At 36.1% G+C, this 25,010-nt stretch overlaps 1 protein-coding gene across 1 annotated transcript in view; it reads left to right on the top strand.

Annotated features, from left to right (window-relative positions):
- The first annotated feature begins 497 nt into the window (after positions 1–497).
- Positions 498–25,010, top strand: part of rasa1a (RAS p21 protein activator (GTPase activating protein) 1a) — a 39,797-nt gene continuing 15,284 nt past the window's right edge. Inside the window, exons 1-8 of the mRNA XM_079419727.1 lie at positions 498–1,996; positions 15,871–16,023; positions 17,326–17,461; positions 17,649–17,719; positions 22,588–22,705; positions 22,814–22,845; positions 23,177–23,229; positions 24,327–24,477. Coding sequence (XP_079275853.1) covers positions 1,626–1,996; positions 15,871–16,023; positions 17,326–17,461; positions 17,649–17,719; positions 22,588–22,705; positions 22,814–22,845; positions 23,177–23,229; positions 24,327–24,477 — 1,085 coding nt within the window. The 5' untranslated portion in view covers positions 498–1,625. The remainder of the gene's footprint in view (positions 1,997–15,870; positions 16,024–17,325; positions 17,462–17,648; positions 17,720–22,587; positions 22,706–22,813; positions 22,846–23,176; positions 23,230–24,326; positions 24,478–25,010) is intronic.

Genomic DNA, 25,010 nt, shown 5'->3' with positions numbered 1-25,010 from the left:
TAAATGTGCTTGTGCAAATGATTTCATATATGAAAATATAGAGGGATGGACACAGAGGCAAGTGTTTGTTCGCCCACTATGACATTCGAGAAATGTCAGTGAGCTTTATATAGTGTCCTCAGTGCTGGAGGCAGATATGTTTTGACTGTAGATGAGGAACAGTGAATACAGATGCATCTGCAAGCCTTAAGTTCCCATGGCTACATCAGATTATTGCCTGATTACTTGCATACAGCAACATCTCTGCCTCCTCTCAAGCACAGCTATGAAGTATGGTCTCAACTTTTAAGGTACATAAACACCAGCTCAGTTATGGAGGTCTAGTAACACTTAAAAGTTAAATATAAAATATGTTGTCAATTTAACCATTCAAACATACAAATAGATATAAATTCATAACTTTTAAAGTGACAAATTCATAAACATAATTCATATTGTAATGTAGTTAAATAAAAATGATATAAAACATAAAATATTTTAAATTGAAAAATAATTTGACATAAAAAACTTTATTTGATTCATGCTTACAAAATGACTTCACTTTCCATAAGTTGATATTAATTTGTCCATAACATGGAGTTGGCTAGAAGACTGCTTAAACAGTTAAAACTGTACATAAAACACTTAATTTGATTCATGCTTATATAAAAATAATATTGTAAATCAATATAAAAATAGATTGTAAATGGTATTCCTTTCCTCATTGGTCAAGTGTCTTTCTATCTTTATTTGTCAGTCAAGATGTCATGGGAACAATCACTCTGAAATTGTCTGTTGATGTAAGAACAGAAATAATTTGTGTATGACAGTCAGGCACCAAAAATGTCATATAAATATTTACAGTGACTTAAAAAAGCACACACAGCCATGTAGTGCAGCAACCATGACTCAGCTAGAGTCTATATTAGCGTGGGTTGAAAGGACAAGCTGTTGATGTAGCCTACATAAATCATTATGCAGCGGTATCAAAGGTGAGCCGGTGTGTTTTGAACATGAGGAAACGATGTACTTTCATTCTTTCTCTTTTAGACTGCGCTGAGTCGATCGCCGAGTTCACGGATGTGAAGACGTCGGTTCGGTGATCTGCTGGCCTGGTCTGCGCATGAGCGGGGACGCAGAGGGAGAGGAGTGGGACTGGGAGCAGCTGTGGCAAATGTTCCACCAGTCCAGAAATCTCGAGAAGAAAAGACCGAAGAAAACACTTTAATGCACTCTTTGAGCGGAATCTAGTGAGGAGAAGCGCGTCGGACGTCCACGATCACCTGTGAAGCGTCCAAAGTAGCAGATCGGCGCGTTTTCTGAACTCACTGCAAACAAAATAACAACCCCGAAAGACTGACAATAAAAGCCCACAACTGACACCAGACCGAACCAGGGCCTCGATACACCGTCCTCTCCTCAACTCGGACATTTACCCTGCACTATTTCAGAAAAGCCCTTTTCTTCTCTTTGTGAAACTCAGGAAACAATGAAGACTTAAACTCATGCGTTAGCCGCTGCGTGTGTGTGCGCGCGCGTGCGTGCTCATCTCCAGGAAACTTTCTCCCGTCGCTTTTAAAGACTGGAAGCAGAAGAAGCTTTAACAGACTCGGAGAAGAAGCTCAGGCTGTCTTCTTGATTTCTGCATGGAGGTGAGGGGCGAGGACAGGGGATCGGACGGCAGCAGAGGCCCCGACTCGACCCACTTTCCTCTCTACAGCAAACCCTCGCGAGCACGGCTGACGGATCCTGACATGATGATCTACCCCAGCTCTGGAGGAGAGGATCTCACGGGGAGAGCTGCCGCTGCCGGGTGCGAGTCGCCCTCCTCGGATGGGCCGGGCAGCAGCCGGATGTCGCCCACCGACGGGCCCGCGGTCTTCCCACCTTTACCGCCGCCCCCTGCGCCGTCGGGAATCGGGGCGCAGGGGAGCGTGGATGAAAGTGATCAACAGGATGGGCCAGAATATGAGGAAGAGGAGGTTGTTTTCCCCCTTTCAGCACCGCCCACCAACCAGTAAGGATTCATCTCGCACACATGCACCTTTTATGTTAGTAATTCATGATGGGAAAGCAATTCTGACATGGGATGGTTGCAGCCCTGTTAAAAAGTAGTTAGATATCTACTTCCATATGGTTGATTACCATTTTTTGTTGTTGTTAACTGGCAGCTGTGGTCACTAGAAATTTAGTGTGTAAAAAATATCCGTATTTTACAGTGCAAGTTGCAAGCATTAAGAGAAAGAGATTACAACTCTATATGCCTAGATTCCTATGTGTAGTCATTGTATATTTAACACCATTAAAAACAATTCTAGTATAAACATTAAATTAGCATTTCAATCAATCCAGTATACATAACTGATAACAAAAAAATTTCTTGTAAAAAATATTGTAAAAAATAAAAGTTGCATAATTCATATTCATTTTATTTTATTATTAACATAACGTTTCTAATTTTAGAAAATATATTTTTCTGTTGCCTTTTTTTAACTGTATATTGTAAAGTGATTTACGTTTAACCAATTTTTTACAGTAGCATTTTTACTTTTTCCTTACATTGTAAACGTAGACACCGCTCGGTTTTGATACAGACCATTGACAAGCATTCATAAGTAGCAAATGTCACTGTACGTATGTCGTATGCATATTTAAATTTAACAGACACTCTTGTCAAGTCACCTTTGTGACTTTCATATGATATTATTTACTTCCTCATATTACAGAATGCGAGGTTATGTATTCTGAATTGTATGTATTACATATTGTGCCATTTAGTTATGGGTTAGCCATATAACTTTACCACCTTCTTTCATGAGCTATATGTAGTGTCATGTAAAAAAATCACTCTATTCTGCCACTGCATCTTTTTTTTTGTTGTGAATTATAGTTTTGACTTATTCATTGCAATAATATGGTGTTTGAATGTCTTTGGTGTATCTAGACCTTCCTTCTGCACACATTGTGAAGCTGCAGTTACTGATAAATGATTGTGACCGCTTTCTGTGTCATCCATTATCATATTGGTGACAAGATCAGTGGCTGATTCTAATGAAGAATGCCAGGGTGGTGACATAGTCTAAATCACGATAAGCTAAATGATAGTGTGTAATTTATTGGGGCTCTCTCATATCTTTGGTTGCTCAAGAGTAGGTGGATAATCAGGCCTGGAGTTTTATACAGCGCCCAGTTGTTTCAGCTCATCCTTAAACTAAGGTAATCAAAAATACACTAATATCAGAGTTTCAATATTTTACAGTAAAACATAATTTTAAAATACTTGAAATATTAAAATGTAACTTCTGTTTTACTGTATATCATAAAGTAACTTACACTTAGCCAGTGTTAAGTAGTGTTTTTAGTTTTCCATTCATTTTAAATTGTGCACCATTGTTTCAGCTCCTCAAAAACACAAACACTATCATCAGTTTTCAGGATTTTACAGTAAATAATTTTTTTTAAAATACACTTTCATTGATCGAACCAAAGCATGATGATTTCAATAAGAAACCTGCCTATGATTTGACAGCAGCTCTTACTCCAACTTTAAAGAAATAATTGTGAATCAAGGGATTTCTCGATGCTAATTCGGATATCATTTTCTGTTGTTGTCAGTGGTTTCTTTGAAAGTGCTCAAGGTTGTCACAGAAAGCGTGGGGTGATTTTATTTTGACTTTTGGTATCATTCATGGCCTTTTCAGATGTTTTTTTTTTTCTTTAGTGCTGCACAGTGCAAAAGAGGAAAAAAACCCAAAGATCACAGAAGAGATACTACAATTATGTTATAAGTTTGCCTTGTGAATCGTGCACTGCCGCTCTGCATCATACAGTTGTTAGCTCTTGAGATACACTGTTGCCGTAGACTGGTGACCCAATTATGACGAAAGTTTCCTCAGAGCTTCCAGATGATTGACTCTGACAGACTCGACTGCCTATAAGGCTGGGCAGTGTTGCTTTCTGATGCACCGATTCTGAACCAGAGGTGCACCATAAGCTTATATTACTGTATGCACTCAACGACTTCTGAATTTGCGCCACTATGAGGTATAATTCACATTTCAGCCCTTATCTTCTCAAAATGGCTTAGGCTGTGACATAATAGAAGCCTGTGTCGGCTTATGGCTCAGTGCATGTCTAAAATATGCAACACCTTTGCAGTGAAGAGGAAGCACACGAGTGTCCCATGTGATTAGGTGACGTCAACAACTTGCAGACTTGTTTTATTTTTGGTATATATTTTGACACCAGGATGTCAGAAAAAAACCCTACTACTTGTGCAGACAGCGCATAACTTGTATAACATCTATAGCTGCATATTCTCTTGATTTCATCATTTCCAGATCCACTTTCAATTTTCTTTTAGACAGTTTTTTCAATGTTTTGTCAAAGAAGTAGGTTGAATGGCAGTGCAGTGCACATTCTCTGGGTTGGAAGCAGTTCTGCGTGTCAGAATGTGTGACTAAAGTTAGTGCTTTAGTAGCGCCCAGGAGCCATGATCGTTCACGCCTCTGCTGCACACTTCATTCATAAACAATGATGCCAGCAGCGGAATAAATATTTCACAGATGCTTTCTACTGTTTAACAAAGACAGGCCTTGAACGCAAACAAACAGCACTGTGGAAAAAGAGCAGGTTGATTTTGTTTCCACGAAGATTAGAAAGGATTTGGAGTCATAACCGGTTTCCCTCAAGAGCTGGAAAGAAAGAGAGAGTTTGATTTGGAGATCAACAGCGGTGGCAATTTTGTCTGCTAGATAAGCAATTGTTCAACAAACTCACTCTCCGTCAGGGGCTAATTGAACATCCATCCTGGTTAATTGCCTTCTTTTTGAGAAATACAGGGACTTTGGAATGCCAAGTGGCAAAGCCAATTGCAGAAACTGCTGGTCGCTGTGGTGAAATATGTCCTTCACACAGTCAAGAGGCTTATGTGGTAGAAAAATCTTCTCTTTCCTCTTTTTTTGGACAACTTCTCTAATTCATTGTTTTTGACTGCATTCATGACCTTATGTTTTTAGTTAAAGCAGCAGTTTTATTTCACAAGGATTGTTTTTAACCATTTCTTAATTGGTCTTAAGTCATCTGCATTTACTTTTAACCACCTCCTTATTGCATGTTTTAAAACATATGAGCACCAGGATTTATTCAAGCATTGCACATTTCAGATCATTCCCTGGCTGTTTATGGACATTTATTGATTTATTTTGAGAAGAATGTAGGTCATGTAGGCCAAGTTGATATGATGGTTTCCCCATTATACTGTAAAAGGTCTAATGCTGTAAAAGCTCAGCTCTTTTATGGATTGTCTAAAGACAAAAAGGGTTTATCTCCATATAGTGGACTTCAGTGGGACCCGACGGATTGAAGGTTTCAATGCAGCTTCAAAGGGCTGTACATGATCCCAGCCAAGGAATAAGGGTTTATGTATTGAAACGATCAGACTTTTTATAAAAACCTTTTAGCTAATTACTAATGGTTTCGTTAGATTAACCTTATTCCTAAACTGGGATCGTGTAGAGCCCTTTGAAGTCCATTGAAGTCCACTATATGGAGAAAACTCCTGGAATGTTTTCCTCAGTTTTCTTCATCTTATTGTTTATTGTAGAGTTTATATACTTATATACAGCTTAAAGAATTCTGCTTTAAATTTAGTCACTAACACTAAAAAGCTGAATATAATAAATGGATTTAATTCTAGGAGATGATAGGAGTTTGCAGATATGTAAATGATATAACTTTAGGAACAATCTCAAGTTTAAAATCTTTCACATAGCAGTGACTTTGGTTTATTTGAAAAAGACAGACCTTTTTCAACTAGCAGCAGATTCGTGGATCAGCGTACAGCTCTTGAGGATGTATTATCCATGTCTTGCTTGACCCCGTTTCGGCTCCTGCCACACAGTAACTGCTCGCTGAAGATGGGCTCTTTAGTCATCCATCTGTGTGCTGGAGGACAGTCCCGTGTGCTGACTCTAACAAGCTGTGACACTCCATCATGTGTGAAGAAAAACAAAGCTGTTTGGCAGCTGCTCCCAGACCCCATACATCTCCACCTTTTTTCTAGTGTGGAAACTTCTGAAAAATTGCATCGCTAGTCCAGGCACTTTATATAATGGTTGGTTGTTGAGCAAACCAGCGGGTTACTGATGTTCTGACCTGCTGCGTTTGCTCGTTTACAGAGTGTAATATTTTTATGTTGGCATTAAAAGGAAAGCCAAAGTTTGAATTTGAAGTGTGTGGAGTGCCAAATAGTTTAGCCAAAACTGAAAACTTATTTACACACACAACGAACAACACAAGGGTGATCAAGTTGTGTCCTCCCATCTCGCATCCCGTTTGTCCCCTCCCTTCCCGCCCTGCCTGCTCTCTTTTGCTGAGCCGTTTCATACTTTGCATTATTTGAGCGACTGCCTTCACAGAGGAAGGATATCAAAGGCAGACAAGGCAATTCTTCATTCTCCAGCATCTCTTGGTTAAATCTTTAACCCAATGCAGCGATAGCCAGCTTGGATTATTTCACTTTTGGTCATCAGATAAGACTGTGCCAGCCATATGTGAGGTGGAGTCCCCCTCCACTCGAGTTTCTGCTCACTGACTTAGAGCTGTGAGGTGATAGCACTCAAACAGCAGGTTCTCTGGGACATGGCAACGGCCAAATGGGAGGTTTGTCTGGTGAGACAGAGGAGACAGACCCCGGCGACTCGGCAGTTGAGCGGGATTACTTTGTGAGTGAGTGAGAGCGAGCCCGAGAGCCCAGGATGCAGCAGAGGATGAATTCAGCGTAAGTGGGACACGAACGCTGCCGTTCGGAGCTCAGACTCGCAGAATATGGAGTAAAGAACTTCCATATTTTCTGTTTTGCCCTCTTTGTCTTGTCTGTTCTGTTCTCATTTTCAAAAATATTATTAATAATAATAACACTTCTGGGCTTTTATTAAAAAGCGCAGTTCTGACCAGAGCTGGGTGATTTATTACACATTCATCATATATTCACAATGAATGTGCATTAAGATAAATGTTCTAATATCATCTCTGATTTAAAATAAGCAGCAAAAACTGCTTTAAAGTTGGAACTTTCAATCCATTTTTATGAATCACTTAAAACTATTATCCAGGCTAATATAATTCAACACTTTGATTCAAGACAAAACATTTAGTTTCATCATTACTGCATGGCATTTTACATATGATATGCATTTCCTTTATTTATATATATATAAATTCTTTTTTTATAGATGGATAGATACATAGGTAGATATTGTGTAAAATTATTTCCAGTTAAATATATTGCGCTTATTTTTTTTTTTTTACTGTTTTGTAATGTCTAGGCCTACTGCCTAGAATAATTATGGATTTTTTTTTTTTACGTATCAGCTAACCCAGCCATAATTCTCTTTGGAGATTTTTTTTTTTTGGCCATAATATTTCTCTTGTATTTTAATATAATGTAATATATTCTATACTATATATAATTATTATTTTACATATATTTTGTATATTTTATTTAGGTTTTCATATTTACTTTATATATTTATATTATACTTTTTGTAGTATAAACAGTGCATTTAGTGTGTTTTATTTCAAATGAAAAGCGATTGTCTCGGGTGGACAGATGTTAAATGCACAAATTTGTAGTTGAGCGTGGTTACATAGTGCTTGTACTAAGAGTTGATGAATTAGTGATGTGTTATTCTTCATTATAAATGTTTCAAACCATTTGAGGTCAAAGTTGTTTATTCATCAGTTTCAAACTGTCAGGAAGTTTTCGCAACAGTAATGCTGTTTTTTTCTGGGGTTCAGATGGAGATCATCAGGATTTTCTGTGTTCTCTGTCCTCAGAATGAGAGATGTGCTCATGACAGCTGACAGTATAGTGGAAGGACAGTACTAACATAAGGCTGTGCAGCTTCATTACTCAAGCCATGCTGATGAGCGGTGACGTGACATTTTTAGTGGTGTTTTTGAAGTAGTTGAAACCCATCAAGATAGACGGATGAGTTGAAACTACTTGAGAGAGCGAATACGACCCCTCAATCAAGTCTCAACAAGCCCGCTCTGCCCTCGCTTCCTCCAAGATGAAGTGTTGTAAATTGAGAGGTCCAGCTCCTTTTCTGATGTCTGGGACGAACTAACCGCAGAAAGGTCATGTTTCCTGCGAGCCAGCTATGAAGATGAAACATCCAGCAAGAATATTGTCCTTCTTCCCTGATATCTTGTCAGGATCTTTTCATGGCATTATTGTTGAATAATTCAAAAGTCCCTAGTATGGATCTAAAAATACAGCCATTGTCTGGAAATCATAACATATTCAAGTGCTGAGAGATTTGTGTTTGAGTGCTGGAACATTCACTCTCTTATTGGGTTAATTTTGCAGTCAAAAGAGCTTTTTTACTTCACACATAAGTACTGTGAAGTACCACTTTTCTTGTGATGTGTCATTATAATTAAAGTTTGTGGGCTAATGAGCACGTGGTTAACTAGTGCATATTTCTCACCCCTATTTATGGTTCAGAGCTCTGCTGTGCCAAAGCTGTGAATGAAGTTGCTGATGACATGCTGCTGTGGTTGTAATCATTTATTTTTGTCCGCTGTGCTGCATATATCAGTTGATTTCCATTACAGCGAGACACAAAAAGGGCAGTGAGTATCAAGGCATGCGAGTGGTTTGAGTGTTACTTGTCCACCTCAGCACACTTCCTGTTCCTCTGCTTTTGCATGAGTCGAGTTTGAGGCAACAGACTTTCACAGTCATGCTTGAGATATATATATATATATATATATATATATATATATATATATATAAGGTGAAGTGTCAGTTCTCTAGATTCCTGCTCTTGGTCGCTGTTATATTGAGAAGTAGTGTTTAAAGCACAGTTTTTAAGCAGCATACCCTAAATGACGTTGTGTTTTAGTTTGCAAACAGTATCTAAAAATGTTAGACATTTATTCTGCAGATGTGATGTTGACGTGCAAATACAAGCAGTCATATTATATCTTGATGGATTAGTTGTCATCTAATCCAGCAGTTGAGCTGATGGTGTATCTAAGAATTATTTATTTTATTTTTTTTGTCTCACAGCCACATGCAGAGTTTTTTTGTTTGTTTTCTTTTCTTACTGTTAAAACTAGTGGAGCCGGTAGAAAAAAAAAAAAAAGATTACATTGAATGATTTCTTCTTACCTTAATTAAAATGCTAAATAAAATAGTAATAACATCAACTTTGGTTAATGTAAATGTATTACATCATGCATTATTAATATAATTTTTTATTCCCTATAAGTACACACATTTAAGGCCATATGATTTCCAAGATGTAGAAAATATGGATTAAATTGTGTGATTCAGTCATAAAAATTGACTAGCATCTGTGAATATTAAACTGTAAAAAAGACTACTATTTAAATATGAAGTCCGCATATACTGCATATTTTGAAAATAAGTGATCATATAAATAAATAAATAAGTATCATATAAAATATAGAAATATTTAAAACACACAAATAATTTCTGGGGGGGAATTAATATATTATTACAAAGGGTTCTTATTATTGTATTTTAATGATATATTAAATTGTACTTTTTATGAATTGAATAGATTGAACTTGTTTTTTGTTGCTTACAGCTGATTAGGGGTCAACCGATATGTGTTTTTCAGGGCCGATACCGATTATTACAGACCAAGTAGACCGATAACCGATTTATTGAACCGATATATATGTCTGGTGCAAAAATGAAAATGAATGTCAAAATTAAGAATAACAAGGGCTCTGACAAAAACGGCCTTCCCTAGTGTTGGTTGCACTTCTTACTCTTGTCTTCCCCCATGCATTCTTCTACAATAAGGGTAATATATAAAGAGAGAGTTAAAAGTGGGGTCACTGTATGCTTCATGATTAAGCCTATGAATACTAAATACTACAGCTAAACAGCTTGGGGAAATGTAAGTATTTGGCTTCAATAATTTACATGTTAGAAATGTATGTGTAATAGCATAACCTCTCATAATTCTTCATTAATTATTTTCGGTTGACTAAATCATAACCTACAAGAGGTGACTATTCAATTCATCATCTAATGCACATCAGTTGATTAATTTAAAAAGCGCAATGTATATAATAAGTGTAAATAATTTAATTGTCTTCATAGCTCCATTGTAGAAGTTGCGAAGAAGACCGCAACTATTTTAATGAAACTATAACACTAATAGCCTGTTATAGGCTCACTTGGTTCAATAGCCTATTGAAATGTCCCAATTTCCGTCATCCTAATCTTGGCCTATGTGACAGTAACTTAATCTTGGCCTATGTGACAGTATCTTAGTCTTGGCCTATGTGACAGTAATTTCCATTAGTTTTCATTTACAGAACAGTGCAAATGAAGGCATAAAACATTAATTTAATTTATCTTTTAATCAAATGAGAGTTGAACTCTATTTTTTGGCAAACAAATGTGTTTACTATTAAAATTAAAACATGTAAGAAATAGCTTATTGTGTGATTGTTCTTTTAAACAAAAGTTGTAATAATTGTAGTAGCATTAGTAAATAAACCAAACTTTTATTTTGACGGGTTGCCATGAGGACCTCTTAAGTTTCTGTAGCCTATTTATGATATGACGATCGTTTTACTCAAACGAAACAGTCAAATGCTCATGAAGTAACTCTCAGAGCAGTTCTGGGGATGATGTTCATGTATTTATGTCCTCATTTAGTGACATGGCAGATGCGGAAAACACCGCGAGCGTCGCGCACTTCAGTGTGTGTGTGTGTGTCTAAACCGCGCGTCTGTGCCATTCACATATACAGAGACACGCCGAACATGCAGCATTCATATTTAAATAGTCTTTTTGCAGCTTAATGTTTACAGATAGTCCATATCATGAGTCGATTTAAGTGTACTGACCTACTTTTGATTAATTCATCCAAACTTTGACTAATTTCGTGACTCCGCGTTATACAGTAAATTCCATATGACTGGATTCCGCGATTCCCCCTGCGTTTCCCCCATCTCGGAAACCATAAAGATAATATTGTTGTTTTTACAACTTCAGTGTAGTGGATTGTAATTTATTGCAACTTGTGCAACGTCTGCTGCTGCCTTTGAGAGAGAACTGATGCGTGCGCTTTCGGTGTGAGAGCGCCTTTAGTCTTCCACGTTGATTGGTCGGACTCCTGACTCTCAACAAATCAGATGCGCGGTGGGCGGAGACTGCTCTAGGCCACAGAGTGGTGAGAGTTTCGACAGGCTGCATTAGAGCCAAATAGCGCGTTTCAAAATTAAATAATTTTTTCGGCACATCGGTTTTGAAAATGACCGATGCCGATTATCATAAAAATGCTTAATATCGGTGCCAATAATCGGCCAGGTCGATAATCGGTCGACCCCTACAGCTGATTTCATAGGGCTCTAAAAATGTAGTATTTGTTAAACTCTTTATTAACTGTTGTTAAAGTGTAAATGGCTGTTAAATTGTTTGACTTCCATTAATTAGACATGCTTTTTCATGAACAGTTTAATTTAAACCTTAAACAGAATCCAGAAATTATGAAGCAGAAAATGCTGATTTTTGGAGGGAAAAAAGAACATTTAGGAATAAAAACCAGACTTCATACAGTCCTACACATTAACTTTGACAGCTCTAAAATACATGTCTCTTGATTTTTTTTTTTTTTTTCCTAATTTTGTAGACCCTGTAGTTTGAAAACCCCTGACCTAATGGACTTTTTTTGTATTTTGTGCCTGTTTCTCTGTGTTTTCAATATAGTCATTCTTTAGGAACAAATTTACTCTAAAATATGATCAAATGTTATTTAAAAAAAAGGTAAATCGTAGTAAATCGTATAAATTTTCTTCTTTTAGTAGTACTTTAGTGTATTTAATAATGTCTAAATTTAGCTCAGTATTTTTTTTAATATTCTAACTTTCATCTTTAAATCACTTCACATAAATCCAAGAGCCAAACCAAAAGGGTGCCAGTCTTTGTATTGATAGAACATTGTGTAGTCTAGTACTCACCTAAGCGGATGTGAGACTTTCACCTGCACCTTGTCAAGTACACCACACAAGTCACTGGACGCTTGGCACAGTACAAACGTCTGCTAATGTAATGCAAGTATCAATTTCCCCAGAGGAAAAGAGACTATGATGTAATTTGCTATTTTGACTTCACGGTTTCTATTCATTGAAGGCACCAGCTAGAGATCAAGCACTGACACGATCAGACATTCCTCAGGAGGATGAGCTTGTCTATATCCCATCTGGACGTGTGGAGTTATGTTATTTACCCATAGGCCTTGTTTTCAGCACAGGAGCTGAACTCTGCAGTGCTATTGAAGGAAGAATGGTGAAATCACTAGCCTAAAGGCCTGTTTACACTTGATTTCAGTCTCTGGGGAAAAAAAGATGCCTGATTAATTGCTTGACATCCAAACAATTGAAATGTTGATTAACCTTCTGATAAAAGAAATTAATTCACCGCAGTACAGCATTTTGGACATGGAGTGACGGAATTCATTGAGATTAGTGTGTGTGTGTGTCTGTGTGTGTGTGTCTGTGTGTGTGTCTCTGTGTGTGTGTCTGTGTGTCTGTGTGTGTGTGTGTGTGTGTGTGTGTCTGTGTGTGTGTGTGTGTGTGTGTAAGGATGCATGAAATTTATCAAATGTCACCGTAAAGACATTGATAAATATTACTATAGTATATACACTAGTGTTGTCAAATTATTAATTGCACCAAAATATAAGTTTTTGTTTACATAATATATATGTGTGTACTGTGTATATTTATTATGTGTATATATATATATAAATACACATGCATGTATATTTTTAAGAAAAATGTTACATTTAATAAATATACACATTATGTAAACAAAAATATTATGTAAACAAAAACTTTTATTTTATATTTGTAAGATATTTGTGTGATATCACTCTCTAGATAAGGAATAATGGCATTACAATGGTGTAATATGTAATGGGCTCAGTAATGCAGTTTTTTCCTTTAAAGGCTTGTTGGTGTAAACGGGCATCGAGGGTGTGTGACTTTTGTTGCTTGTTTGTTTGCTTGTGCGTTATCATGGCCAGTATCGATGATCACAGCCCTGCTTCATCTGGTCCACACATCTGTGTTTTCAGGAGCCTATGAATTATTTGACCACTGAAGTTTTAATAGATCACGTTATCCAGTGTGCTAATAACCCTGTATTACTGATGTCATTTTTATAGCGTACAGAGCTGCGAGGCAGTCCCGCTAAGAACAAAATGCAGCCTCTGGGAATTATCAGGGACTCCTTCTGCTAGCGGTGCAGTTTTAGTCAAAGGACTGCTTCATAGAGCCTGCATATTCAATAAATTAATATAGAGGGAAGGAAGAGCTTAGCCTAGTTAAGATGGCAGTGTGCAAATTACGCCTACGCTCTTTATCACTGTGGTTGATAAAAAGGGCCAATAGTTTACATGACCAAGTGTGTTTCTCGTCTTGTAAATGAATGGTTTTTACCTTTTGGACTGCATAATATGTGCTATAAGGGGAGCTTGGGACTGTCACAATCACTGAATTTGGGCTGATTATTATTAGTCACACAAATAATTGTAATTTACACTTACAGTATATGCCTAATACACATAACTTTTGGAAGAAGTCATTGACTCTCGTTGAAAAAAAATATATAAAGAAATAGCAAAGCACCAACTAGAGACAAATCAGTCAAGAAGCATAAGGAGGGAACAACTGTAAAACCATTCTTTTTTGGGGGATTGTCCTGCTGTCACCTCTCCAGTACACACCTGTTGTCACTTTCATTTGCACCAAAGCAGGTGAAACTGATTCACAATCACTGGACAGATTGATATTGATCAAGTTTAACTGAATTGGTGCTATACTGTGAAGTTAAGTGTTCTCTTAATTATTTTGACATTATTTGTACACAGTGAGAACAATAGAAATGTGGAAAGTTGAAATGCAGCTTCTCTTGTACTCAGAGCAAAATTTCAAAAACATGCTCTCTCCCCTGCATATGCTTCCGTATGAATGCAGTGAGTTTGAGTGTGGGAGGGCTGCTTGCCCACATTATATCATGCTGTCTGCAGTCAGTGTGGCATTTCATCATGGGCAAGACTCTGAAAATATCAGAGTTGTTCCTGTGTTTCACTCTTACCTCCCACCTTTGTGATGTAATTGACTTGTTTGTATTTTTTGCCATGTTTGAAGTGCTAATTGACTTGCTGTTCTTATGTTTAAATGAGATTAAATGTGCAGAGTGAGTCTAAACAAAGTGTAAGTGCAGCTGTACCATGAACTATTTATTTATTTCATGAAAAATGCCTGAGTTAGCTTACATGTTTTAATTTTAGAAATACCCTGAGAATCACAGTGGGCATGCAAAATCTTGATGTTTATCAAATGCCTTTTTTTTTTTTCTAATATAAAGTTTCAGAGGACACTTCTGTTGGCTTGCTTTTGTGAGGACCCTTTGACTTTTAATTCCAGGAGTGGGAGCATTTTTGACACGGTCTTTTTTTTTTTTCTTTTTTTAATTGTATATTTAAAAAAGCAAGATAGTTCAGTAAGATTTTGATTATCAGCTTATTTCTGTTTTTTTAATTAATTGGATATTTAATTGTGCATGCTTATTCCCATATTTTAACATTTAGATTTAATGACATTGTTGAATGTAATCTTTAGCAAATCTCAAAATGAAAATCCATTTTTTTAAACTCTGCATTCATTTTTCATATTGTGATTGTTACATTTTCTTGTAGAATTTAAAACTATTTTAGTTTTAGTGCTTTATTTTGACATTTTATTAGATAACTTTATGTACTCCAAGGTTTGTTTTAAATTTTTTTTTGTTAAAGAGAAACCAAGCTATCACTATGTATGCATGACCCACTGGATAAGCAGTTTACTTGCATAACGGTTTTCTTGTTTTGTCTGTTATAGTTAAGTTTTTTCCACAGTGCGAGGTTCACTCAGAACGATTGGCTTCCATACAGCTCATAACTAAATAAAACAGGCTGTGGGACGAACAGGAACAATTACTGCAAGAGGAGTTGAATATTTCTTAAATAAACAACGTAATAAAAGCTGCATTTAATATCAACTGTTTTCACCCTTAACGTTCCCATGCCAGTGATCTTTCATTCATGTGCAAGTGGTGACACTACTGTTTTCTGCTTTACGTTTACATACCGTAAATTGAGCGACAGTGGGTTTATGTGGAGTCTCAGTCTGTTAACTCACAATGGTTAATTAGATTTTTGTAGGTTTATAGATGTCAGCTCATTTTTTACTCTCTGACTTGACCCCCTGTTGAAAAACACTAAAATCAGACAAGAGTGTTGTTTTTTTTCTTTTTCTACAGGGATCTAAAATCACTGAAAAATTAAGCAGTGTTGTTAAAAAAGCTACTGTTTAATTTAGAGAGCTCCATGTTTTTGATGACTGAGGCTCTGCAGTAAAAGCTTTTTAAGTTTTCTCGCTGTGCTGAGGCACCTTTTTTAGAGCAAGATTTGACTTTGGATATTTCCACATGAGTTTTTGTGGAGAGAAATTCTGCAGCGGGAGCCCTGTCATATCTCTGAGTGAGATGGCAGCTTACATTCTTTTTTCTAAAAATCAAATGCGATCTCTGCAAGCCTCTTTTTACAGAGCTACTGCATTACAGCAAAGCTTTTTTACAAAATCTGGAAAGTGATTTGGTATAAAATCATGTACTAAATATAGGCTTGATTATGTCAGCATGCCAAAAAGATCCTTTCAAAAAACCTGCTTCAGCATTTTCCAACATTCAGGGCTGCATTAAAATCAATGCTGATGGACCAAGTAGAGGAAGACACTAAAATCTGATTTACTGCTGACTAACCTCAGTCATCTGTGCTTGCTTTCTTTCAGATGGTACCATGGAATGTTGGACAGAACCATTGCAGAAGAGCGATTGCGTCAAGCTAGGACACCGGGCAGCTACCTCATCAGGGAAAGCGACCGCCGGCCTGGCTCCTTTGTACTGTCCTTTCTCAGCGTGACCAATGTGGTCAATCACTTCAGGTGAGCTGTCTGGATTTTAATGTTTCACTGAAGCTCACAGATACACTCATAATATTTATAGGCAAAGGCTGTGTTTACACTTTGAGTCTTAATGCATCTTTTGACCATATGCGACTTATTGTCCCGCCTGTTTACAATCACTTTAGACATGACTGGTATCCGATATCTATGTTTACATTGATACCCACCTAAAACTATTCTGTTGGTAATCACTTTACTATCAACATGGTTGAACCTCAGGTTTTGAATGTCTGTGCTATTAAAATTATTTATAATTGACGTCGGATGGTGCCATTTTACTTGCCAGCATGGTTAAGTTATAAGCTATTGTGGATGGAATATGGAATATATACCAGAAAAAACAATAATTTGTTTATTTTATCTACATTTGTATAGATCTAGAATTCTAAAGTGAAATTAAGCAGTGTAAACGCAGCCTTAGAGCAACCACAGTTCCCTTACATCCCACTCCTTCACCCTAAAATCGTGGACACAGATTTTAACATTTATTTATGGTTGACATTATTTGTCATTTAGTTTAAATCTTTTACTTTTACCTTAATGTTAAAAATTTTGTGTTCGGTAAGATGTTTTGAAAAGTCTTCAAAGCTGCATTTACTTAATAAAAAATAGTTTAACATCGAAGTTGTCTTGATTGTTTCTCTTATTCATTTAAAACATCCTTGCTGAATAAATGTATTCATTTTTTTTTTTTTTTATCTTGATGCCCCACACTTTTAAACTGCAGTGTATGTTTAAACATTAAGCCAACATTTAATCCAAATGAATTACAGATGAGGAACATTGAAAGCAAATAATCATAAGCGCAAACAATTTTTGCAGTGCTCAATGCCATGTTTCAAGTATAGGCTAGATAAGTACAGAAGCTAGAGTAGAAGTAAAACATAGACACAGATCACATTTAAACACTATACTCAAGGCATTTATAGCAAAATTTACAGTTCAAGCTGTTTTAATCAATTATGAACAAACTTGTGTAGCTCACAATGACTGATTTATAAAGAGAAACGCAGTAAGCAGAGTCTTTCAGTAATATATTACTTTCATTCTCCATGGCAAATGCTTCCAGAGTGTTGCATTGTCTTATTGCAGTTGAATAAACATGCACAACCTGAGTTTTACACTCACCACATATTTTGTGCTCGTGTTGTATTTTTATATGGAAAGACTCACAAAAGTAGGCCTAAATACTTTATTGCAGTAAATGCCAGTCTAAATATTCAGGCATTGTAATTTTAATCCAGAAAGGCAAAACAATGTCTGCTTTGTGTGCGTGTTCAGGATCATTGCGATGTGTGGAGATTACTACATCGGTGGACGACGCTTCTCGTCCCTGTCAGACCTCATTGGTTACTACAGCTATGTGTCTTGCCTACTGAAAGGTGAAAAACTGTCGTCTCCAGTGGCTCCCCCAGAGGTACGAGGAGATCTTCTGACATTACGAATGATATATCATCCATGTGCTCCTCGTATTCGTTGCTATATCTGAGGTTGTGCATCCAGAAGCAGGATTGTGTTTTGTTAATCTTTCAGTGCTGATCATCATAGTGGTAATGTGTAATGATCCCTTGTGGTGTTGCTATAGCCTTTCATTCTCCTTCCAGCCAGTAGAGGACAGGCGACGAGTGAGGGCCATACTTCCATACACCAAAGTGCCAGAAACTGACGAGATCAGGTATAAAAACTTTCTTAAACCTCATCCTGTGTTCTGCATGTTTGAGGGAGTGAAATTTAAATCAATTCAAACAATTGAAACAGGGCTGCATGTTCAATCGATTTTATAATTCTCTTAATTTCTGCTTCTGATTAATTGTGCATAAGTGTCTACAGTAGGCCCTTTGGTTATTTATCCTGAGAAAATTTCTGTTATCATGCACTGACTTTCATCCTGGGAGTTGTGAGATGTGAAGAGTTTAAATCCTCCAATCAGAGATTTTCTCTTAAATTAATACATTTTCTGCCTGCTGTTTTACTTAATGTTCACAACCTGGCATTTATGTTTGAATTGAGTGATCTCTATTATTATTTTCTGTTCAAATGAAATAATCATACTGCCAGTTTTTTTTTTTTTTCCTTCATGAGGCAACTTGTGCCGTTTGCTGCTACTAAATCTGTGCGCAAAATGTCCCAGTGACGAACTGTAATAAATCCAAACATAAATCTCTACTATATTACTTCTATATTATAAATTATTACGCAATCTCTTTGCTATCATGCAAAGTCTTTTTTGGGTCACAATTTATTTTAAGGTCCAATTCTCATTATTAACAAACCATTAACTACGACTTTTGCCTCAATACACTACTAATTTGCTTCTTATTAATAGTTAGTACGGTAGTTAAGTTTAGTTGTTGGGTAGGATTAGGGATGTTGAATATGTTCATGCAGAATATATGCTTTATAAGTACTAATAAACAGCCAATATGTTCATAATAGGCATGCTGTTTCACAGCTAGTTGGTTCCTATAATAAAGTGTTACCCTTTTTGTTGCTTTATTAGAAGAAAACATTAATGCTATCTGGAATTATTGAAATTAATATTATTATTTATTTATTTTTTTTACAAGTTTTCATAATGTAGAGAGCGTCTTAATGTTTTGGATTGATATAATAAATCAAGAAATTAGATGGGGTAAAATAAATTCTTCATACGAGTTGATGCTCTCTTTTTTTTTGCTGGCATAATTCTAATAAAATGTAAAAAAAAAAATTCTCAAATGAGAACAATACTGAATTAAATGCGATGACGGCCCAAGCTGTCAGTGCAACCGCCACCCCCGTGGCATCAGGAAAAGGGTGCACAGCTAGCACATGCATTACAGTAACCCTCTGGCACTTTGGATTTGAGGGATTCAGCGATGAAAGGGTTAATCCAAACCATCACGACTGTGAAACATACACACACACAATACATAAAACTTCTGTAACACTTTCAATAGTTTCAGTTACTAACATGAACTATATTAATTAACAAGAACAATACTTATATAGCGTTTACTAATGTTAGTTAATATTCAAAACTTATAAACATTATTAAAATTTTAAGTTTTATCTGTTGACATTAGTTAATGCACTGTGAATTAACATGAACATTTTGATTAACTAACATGGTAACACTTTATAATAACTGCACACTATGAATCATTAGTTAAGTATTAGTAAATAGGCAATGCGTCTTTTATAAAGCATTGTTCCAGCATTAATAGGCATTCGTAAACTAAAACTGCCCGGTCCTGCAGATTTGCATTATACAATATTAAGAAGATCAGGCCCTTTCTCTCGGAACATGCAACACAACTCCTTGTTCAGGCTCTTGTTCTGTCCAGACTTGACTATCGCAATGCTCTCTTGGCAGGTCTTCCAGCCAATTCTATTAAACCTCTACAATTAATCCAAAATGCAGCTGCAAGATTAATCTTTAATGAGCCGAAAAGAACGCACATCACACCTCTGTTCATCAATTTGCACTGGCTACCAGTAGCTGCTCGCATTAAATTCAAGGCATTAATGTTTGCCTACAGAACCACCACTGGCTCTGCACCCCTTTACCTAAATTCATTAATTCAGACTTATGTGCCCTCTAGAAGCTTGCGTTCTTCAAGTGAACGACGCATTATTGTGCCATCCCAAAGACACACAAAAACACTTTCACTGACTTTTTCATTAACTGTTCCCATCTGGTGGAATGACCTGCCCAACTCAATCCGAGCAGCCGAATCCTTACCCATCTTCAAGAAACGGCTAAAAACTCATCTGTTCCATCTTTACTTGACCCTCTAACTATAGCACTCTCTATTCTAATTTTATTTGATCTATAGGTCTTTTTATTTAAATAAAATAATAAATAATAATAATAATAATAATTATTATCTGTACTGCGTTAGGCTAATCAAGACTTGTAATAGCACTTGCACATTGTTGCTCTTTTGTTGGTTTTGATTGCTTCTTATGTCCTCATTTGTAAGTTGATTTGGATAAAAGCGTCTGCTAAAGGACTAAATAAATAAAAAAAAAAAAGCATTTTACAAATACAGCTATAAATGTTTTGTTCTTGAGCATATATAATGTTTAATAAAATAATTTTCATACTTTATTAATGATCAATTTAACATTTCTAAATGATTACGTTATTTACAAACCAGTTATTTAGGAGTTGTCAGTGGTTCATAAGATCATTTAGAAAGTGTAAGTAAATGATTAATAAACTATTTAAATGTACATTTATAAATCGTATTATTTAAATAGTTTATTAATCATTTACTTACACTTTCTAAATGATCTTATGAACCACTGACAACTCCTAAATAACTGGTTTGTAAATAACGTAATCATTTAGAAATGTTAAATAAACTATTTAAATGTACACATCATAATAATTGCTCAGTGTGTTGTTAAATGCTTTATTAACACACATTCCTTCTGTAATTCATGATTAAGTCAGGTAGTTATAAAACATTTAGCAGTTGCCAGCCATCTATTTGTGCGAGCCCATCTAAAGTGAGGACTATTTATACCTTAGAAAGCATTTACACAGGAGATTTAAAAGTTCATTTATCTCCCAAACAGAAAAGCTAAACAAACACAGCACAGAGGGATAAAGAACACACAAATTTTTTTTCAAGATGTAAAAAATGAAACTGTATAACTGTACACTTGATAAAAAAAGAAAAATAATTCTCTGAAACTTCATTGTAAAACAAAATAAAAAAAAAATTCAAGTGTACGCTTTCAATTTTTGCATCTTGAAAAAATATTTCTGTTTTGTATCCCTCTGTGTTGTTTGTTTATTTTTTCTTTTATGAAGATAACTGCGCCTTTAAATCTCCTTTGTAATAGATATGCCTTTATAAATAAAGAAAAAGGCATTTATAGCTGTATTTATGAACTACTTACTAATGACTATTAATGTTGGGACAATGCTTTATAAAGAATGATTTGAAATTAAGTATTAGTATTAACTTTATAAAGATGACCCTTTCCAGCAGTGACTGTATGATTATGAGATCCCCCTTTTCACACTGAGGACAATAGAGGGACTCAAACACAACTATTAAAAAAAGGTTCAAACATTCACTGATGCTCCAGAAGGAAACACGATGCATTAGGAGCCGGGGGGTGAAAATTTTTGAACATTTAAAACCCACTATTAAAGCATCTCAAGTTTAAACAGACCCTCTCTTTCTCTCTCTTACCCAGCCCCTCAACCCACACTCAACTCACACAGTCCCTTCACAGTTTTACATCGGCCGTGTTTTGACATTATTCTGATGAAGTTTGAAGCAAATCGAGTAAAAATAAGATGCTGAATTCAAAGCATTTTTGAAACTGACACACTTCCTGCAGCCAGTTGGTGATGCTATAACTTTGACTCCTAATAGTCACATCTATGCGATCGGCATCATACAACGAGCAAACCACTGAAGTTTGATTAAAATCAGACAATGTATGCGGCTGTTATTAGGCATTTCCTGTTTCTCATTTTTTGTTTCTCAATTCATGGCCTCGCCACGGGCAAACCGTTCGACATATCAAAAATCTCTTCGCAATTTAGCATCCCCAATGTCTTGATCATGTTCACCAAGTTTGGTGGCAATCGTTTGGCAATCCTCAGAGGAGTATATCAAATTCCAGAGCATGCACTTTTTAAACAGCCCTGAATAGCCGACTTCCTGTTGGGTGGAGCCTATGACATGCAGTCTGAATGTTGTTCGGCTCAATGAGTTCTATATGTGTACCGAGTTTCATATGAATACGTGCAAGTGTGTGTGAGCTATACATCAAGATTTCTGACAGTTTTCCAGGGGGCGCTGTAGAGCCCCTGTGCCACGCCCGGGTCCCAGCCTCTGTGGCGTCCTAATGGGCGCGGATTCCAACATGTGTGCCAATTTTCAAGAGTTTTTGGGCACGTTAAGGTCCCCAAAAGTGCCCAGATGGTCAAAATAAAAAAATAAATAAAATAATCCTTAGGAAAAAAAGAGGGCTTTCAATACTGAATGCTGATAGTATTCAGGTGTGTTGAATACAGAAGACATTCAAAATGTGACAGACCAAGATTGAAATGATTCACTTGAATAGCTGGTTGAAATTATCTTCTTCCTCTGTGGTATTAAATGGCTCTTACAGGAAGTTACAAAAAGTAATAGTGCAGGAAAGCAATTTAGATTTGCATGTGAAGCTGGGAAATCCTGTGTAAGAGACTAATAACCTCCCTAAAGTTTAACATTTTTAAGCTGCCTCATTCAAAAAAAAAAATCTTAATATCATAAAGTGTTACCTCTTACAGGGGACCATCTATCTACTACCTTCATTAATTTGACAAACATTTCACGTTTATAGTTACTTTTACATTCAAATTGCAACAGCTGATTGGCAACAAAAAAAAAATGTATCTGAATGATAACAGGCTAGGATAACTTTGTATAATTTTTATAATCTAAAATTATTTCCCATCTTTTTTTTAAACTTACTCTATTAAATTTGTGTGGCCATTTCATTCCATTGTTTATTTTTCTCTTCGATATAATTGTATACTTTATTGTCTAGTTTTCTCAAAGGAGACATTTTTATTGTTCACAATGAACTGGATGATGGTTGGATGTGGGTAACCAATGTTCGGACAGAAGAACAGGGCCTTATCGTGGATGATCTTGTGGAGGAGGTGGTAAGTGTCTTTAAGCTTTTATCCTTTGAAAGCACCTTACAAAACATTTCAGTAAACTTCCTTTGGATTTGCACATTAATTAAAATATTCATTTGAATGTATTTTCAGGGACGAGAAGAGGATCCCCATGAAGGAAAAATGTAAGTATAAATAGTATAAGACAGTATATCTTTGTTTAGTTTTGCATGCATATCTCTTCTGCCCTGTTAGTTTGAGTTAGTTCATTGTGCCATAGCAGAAGAAACATCTGTCAGAATCAGGGAGAAATGCTGAATGTGAATTTGAGCCTCAGGCTGTTGATCTGATCAGAGAGCAGCTTTGATAGAGGTGGGTTGATCCCTTGTGCTGTGACCGTAGTAGGATGCGCTGACTCAGACTTCACTCACAGTGCCTGGGGTGCTGCCCTCTCTGCCCTGCTTACTTATGTCTCATTTCCTGTTTCCTCTTGTTTTTCTTTTTCTATCTTCATAGCTGGTACCACAGGAAGATCAGCAAACAGGAGGCATACAACTTGCTAATGACAGGTGCATGAGTGTGACAAACCACTGGCTATTACATGTTTGTGTAATTAACATAAAATAAAAAAACCTGACTGTTATATCAGTTGATGTGCTACAACCATACAGCGATGCATTTCCCGGACATATTTTGACATCGTTAAAGTAATAGTTCCCTTTTAATTGCAAATAATGATTATTTATGAATGCCTGTTTCCACCATGGATTAAAAAACACATAAAAATAAAAAAGGTAATTGTGACTTTTTATCTAAGTTTCACGATTATTTTTAATCTTTTTTTTATTATTATTTTGTTTCCAGCACTGAATACAAAGGTAATTGTAATTTTTATCTCACAATTGTGACTTTATTTCTTGCAATTGCAAATTAATATCTCCCAATTAGGATTTTTCATAATTTAATCAGTTTAGATCACCGAATTCAGAGAAATAAACAAACTTGTGCGATATAAACTATAAATAGAAATTGTGAGAATTTTTGTTTAATTACCTTTTTAATTCCATTTTATTCTGTGGCAGAAACAGGCTTCTATAATTATGTTAATATTAGATAAAAAAAAACAAAAAACGTCAGTTGATATTGGATATTTAATTATGCTTATTTCCCCTATATTTACATGACCTTTGCCATCATCTAACACTCACTTAAAGTTAATCTTTAATCTTTTATAATCTTTAGCAAATGTCAAAGTGACTATCCATTTATCATATGCTAGTCTTTTATCTGTTATTAGCCAAAATAATTATCTGTCTATCAGTGTATTTGCTCCCTCATGTCGTAGATAGGCTTGTGGGAGGAACAGACTAAATAATGACTTAACTTGTACTTTTGGCTTAACTACTGCTTTAAATCATGAAAGTGTACATGTATTAAGCACTTTTGATTAATGACGGCATTAAAGGCTTCATTATCCAGTATTATATGCATCATTTGTCATTTTTGGCTGCACAAACTTTGAATGCTTTTTTTTTGCAAACCTAAGAGGGAAAATTCATTAAAGATAACTGAATTATAATAGAGTACAACAGAAGCTGCTATTTTCATAACTGCCATTTAAATCTTTTTAAAATCACTTCTAATATGCTGCTTCTCCTCTGTCCAGTTGGTCAGGTCTGCAGTTTTCTGGTCAGGCCGTCGGACAACACACCAGGCGACTACTCCCTCTTCTTTCGTACCAATGAGAACATCCAAAGGTTCAAGATTAGCCCCACTCCCAACAACCAGTACATGATGGGAGGGCGGTACTATAACAGGTAGGACTGCAGACAAATGTGTCTTGTCAATACCTAAAAGCATCATGTGGGGTCTGGCTAAAAATGGACCCTCGTACCTCATATCCTCCTCTAAAACACCTATTTGCCTTCCCATCAAATAATAAAATACAATACTTCAATGCCATAACAACATGGTTGTCTGGACATTTCCCTGGTGAGCTCTTCAACAACAATAGACACACATCTGCACATATAAACATATCCGCAATAGCCAACCAAAAACTTAACACGCAAAACAGTGAGCAGAGAAACTCCATGTAATCATATAATGGCATCATAATACATAATGGATTCCATAATCAGAATAGTATTAATAACGTTATCTGCTATGTAGTGCTAAGCAGTGTTTGCACATTGCACAATGATGGATAAATAATGATTATGCTATTTAACTATAGCTGTTATTACTGATTTGGTTGTAAAGATTTCAGATGACTTCACATTTGCTTCACAACAGTATACAAATGAACACTGAAGTGTTTGATTATTACATACAGAGGTGAATAATGCAC

The sequence above is a fragment of the Barbus barbus genome, assembly GCF_936440315.1.
Source record: "Barbus barbus genome assembly, chromosome: 6".
Classification (NCBI taxonomy): Eukaryota; Metazoa; Chordata; class Actinopteri; order Cypriniformes; family Cyprinidae; genus Barbus; species Barbus barbus.
The sequence above is the reverse complement of the archived record's forward strand: the minus strand, read 5'-3'. Positions and strand labels throughout refer to the sequence as shown.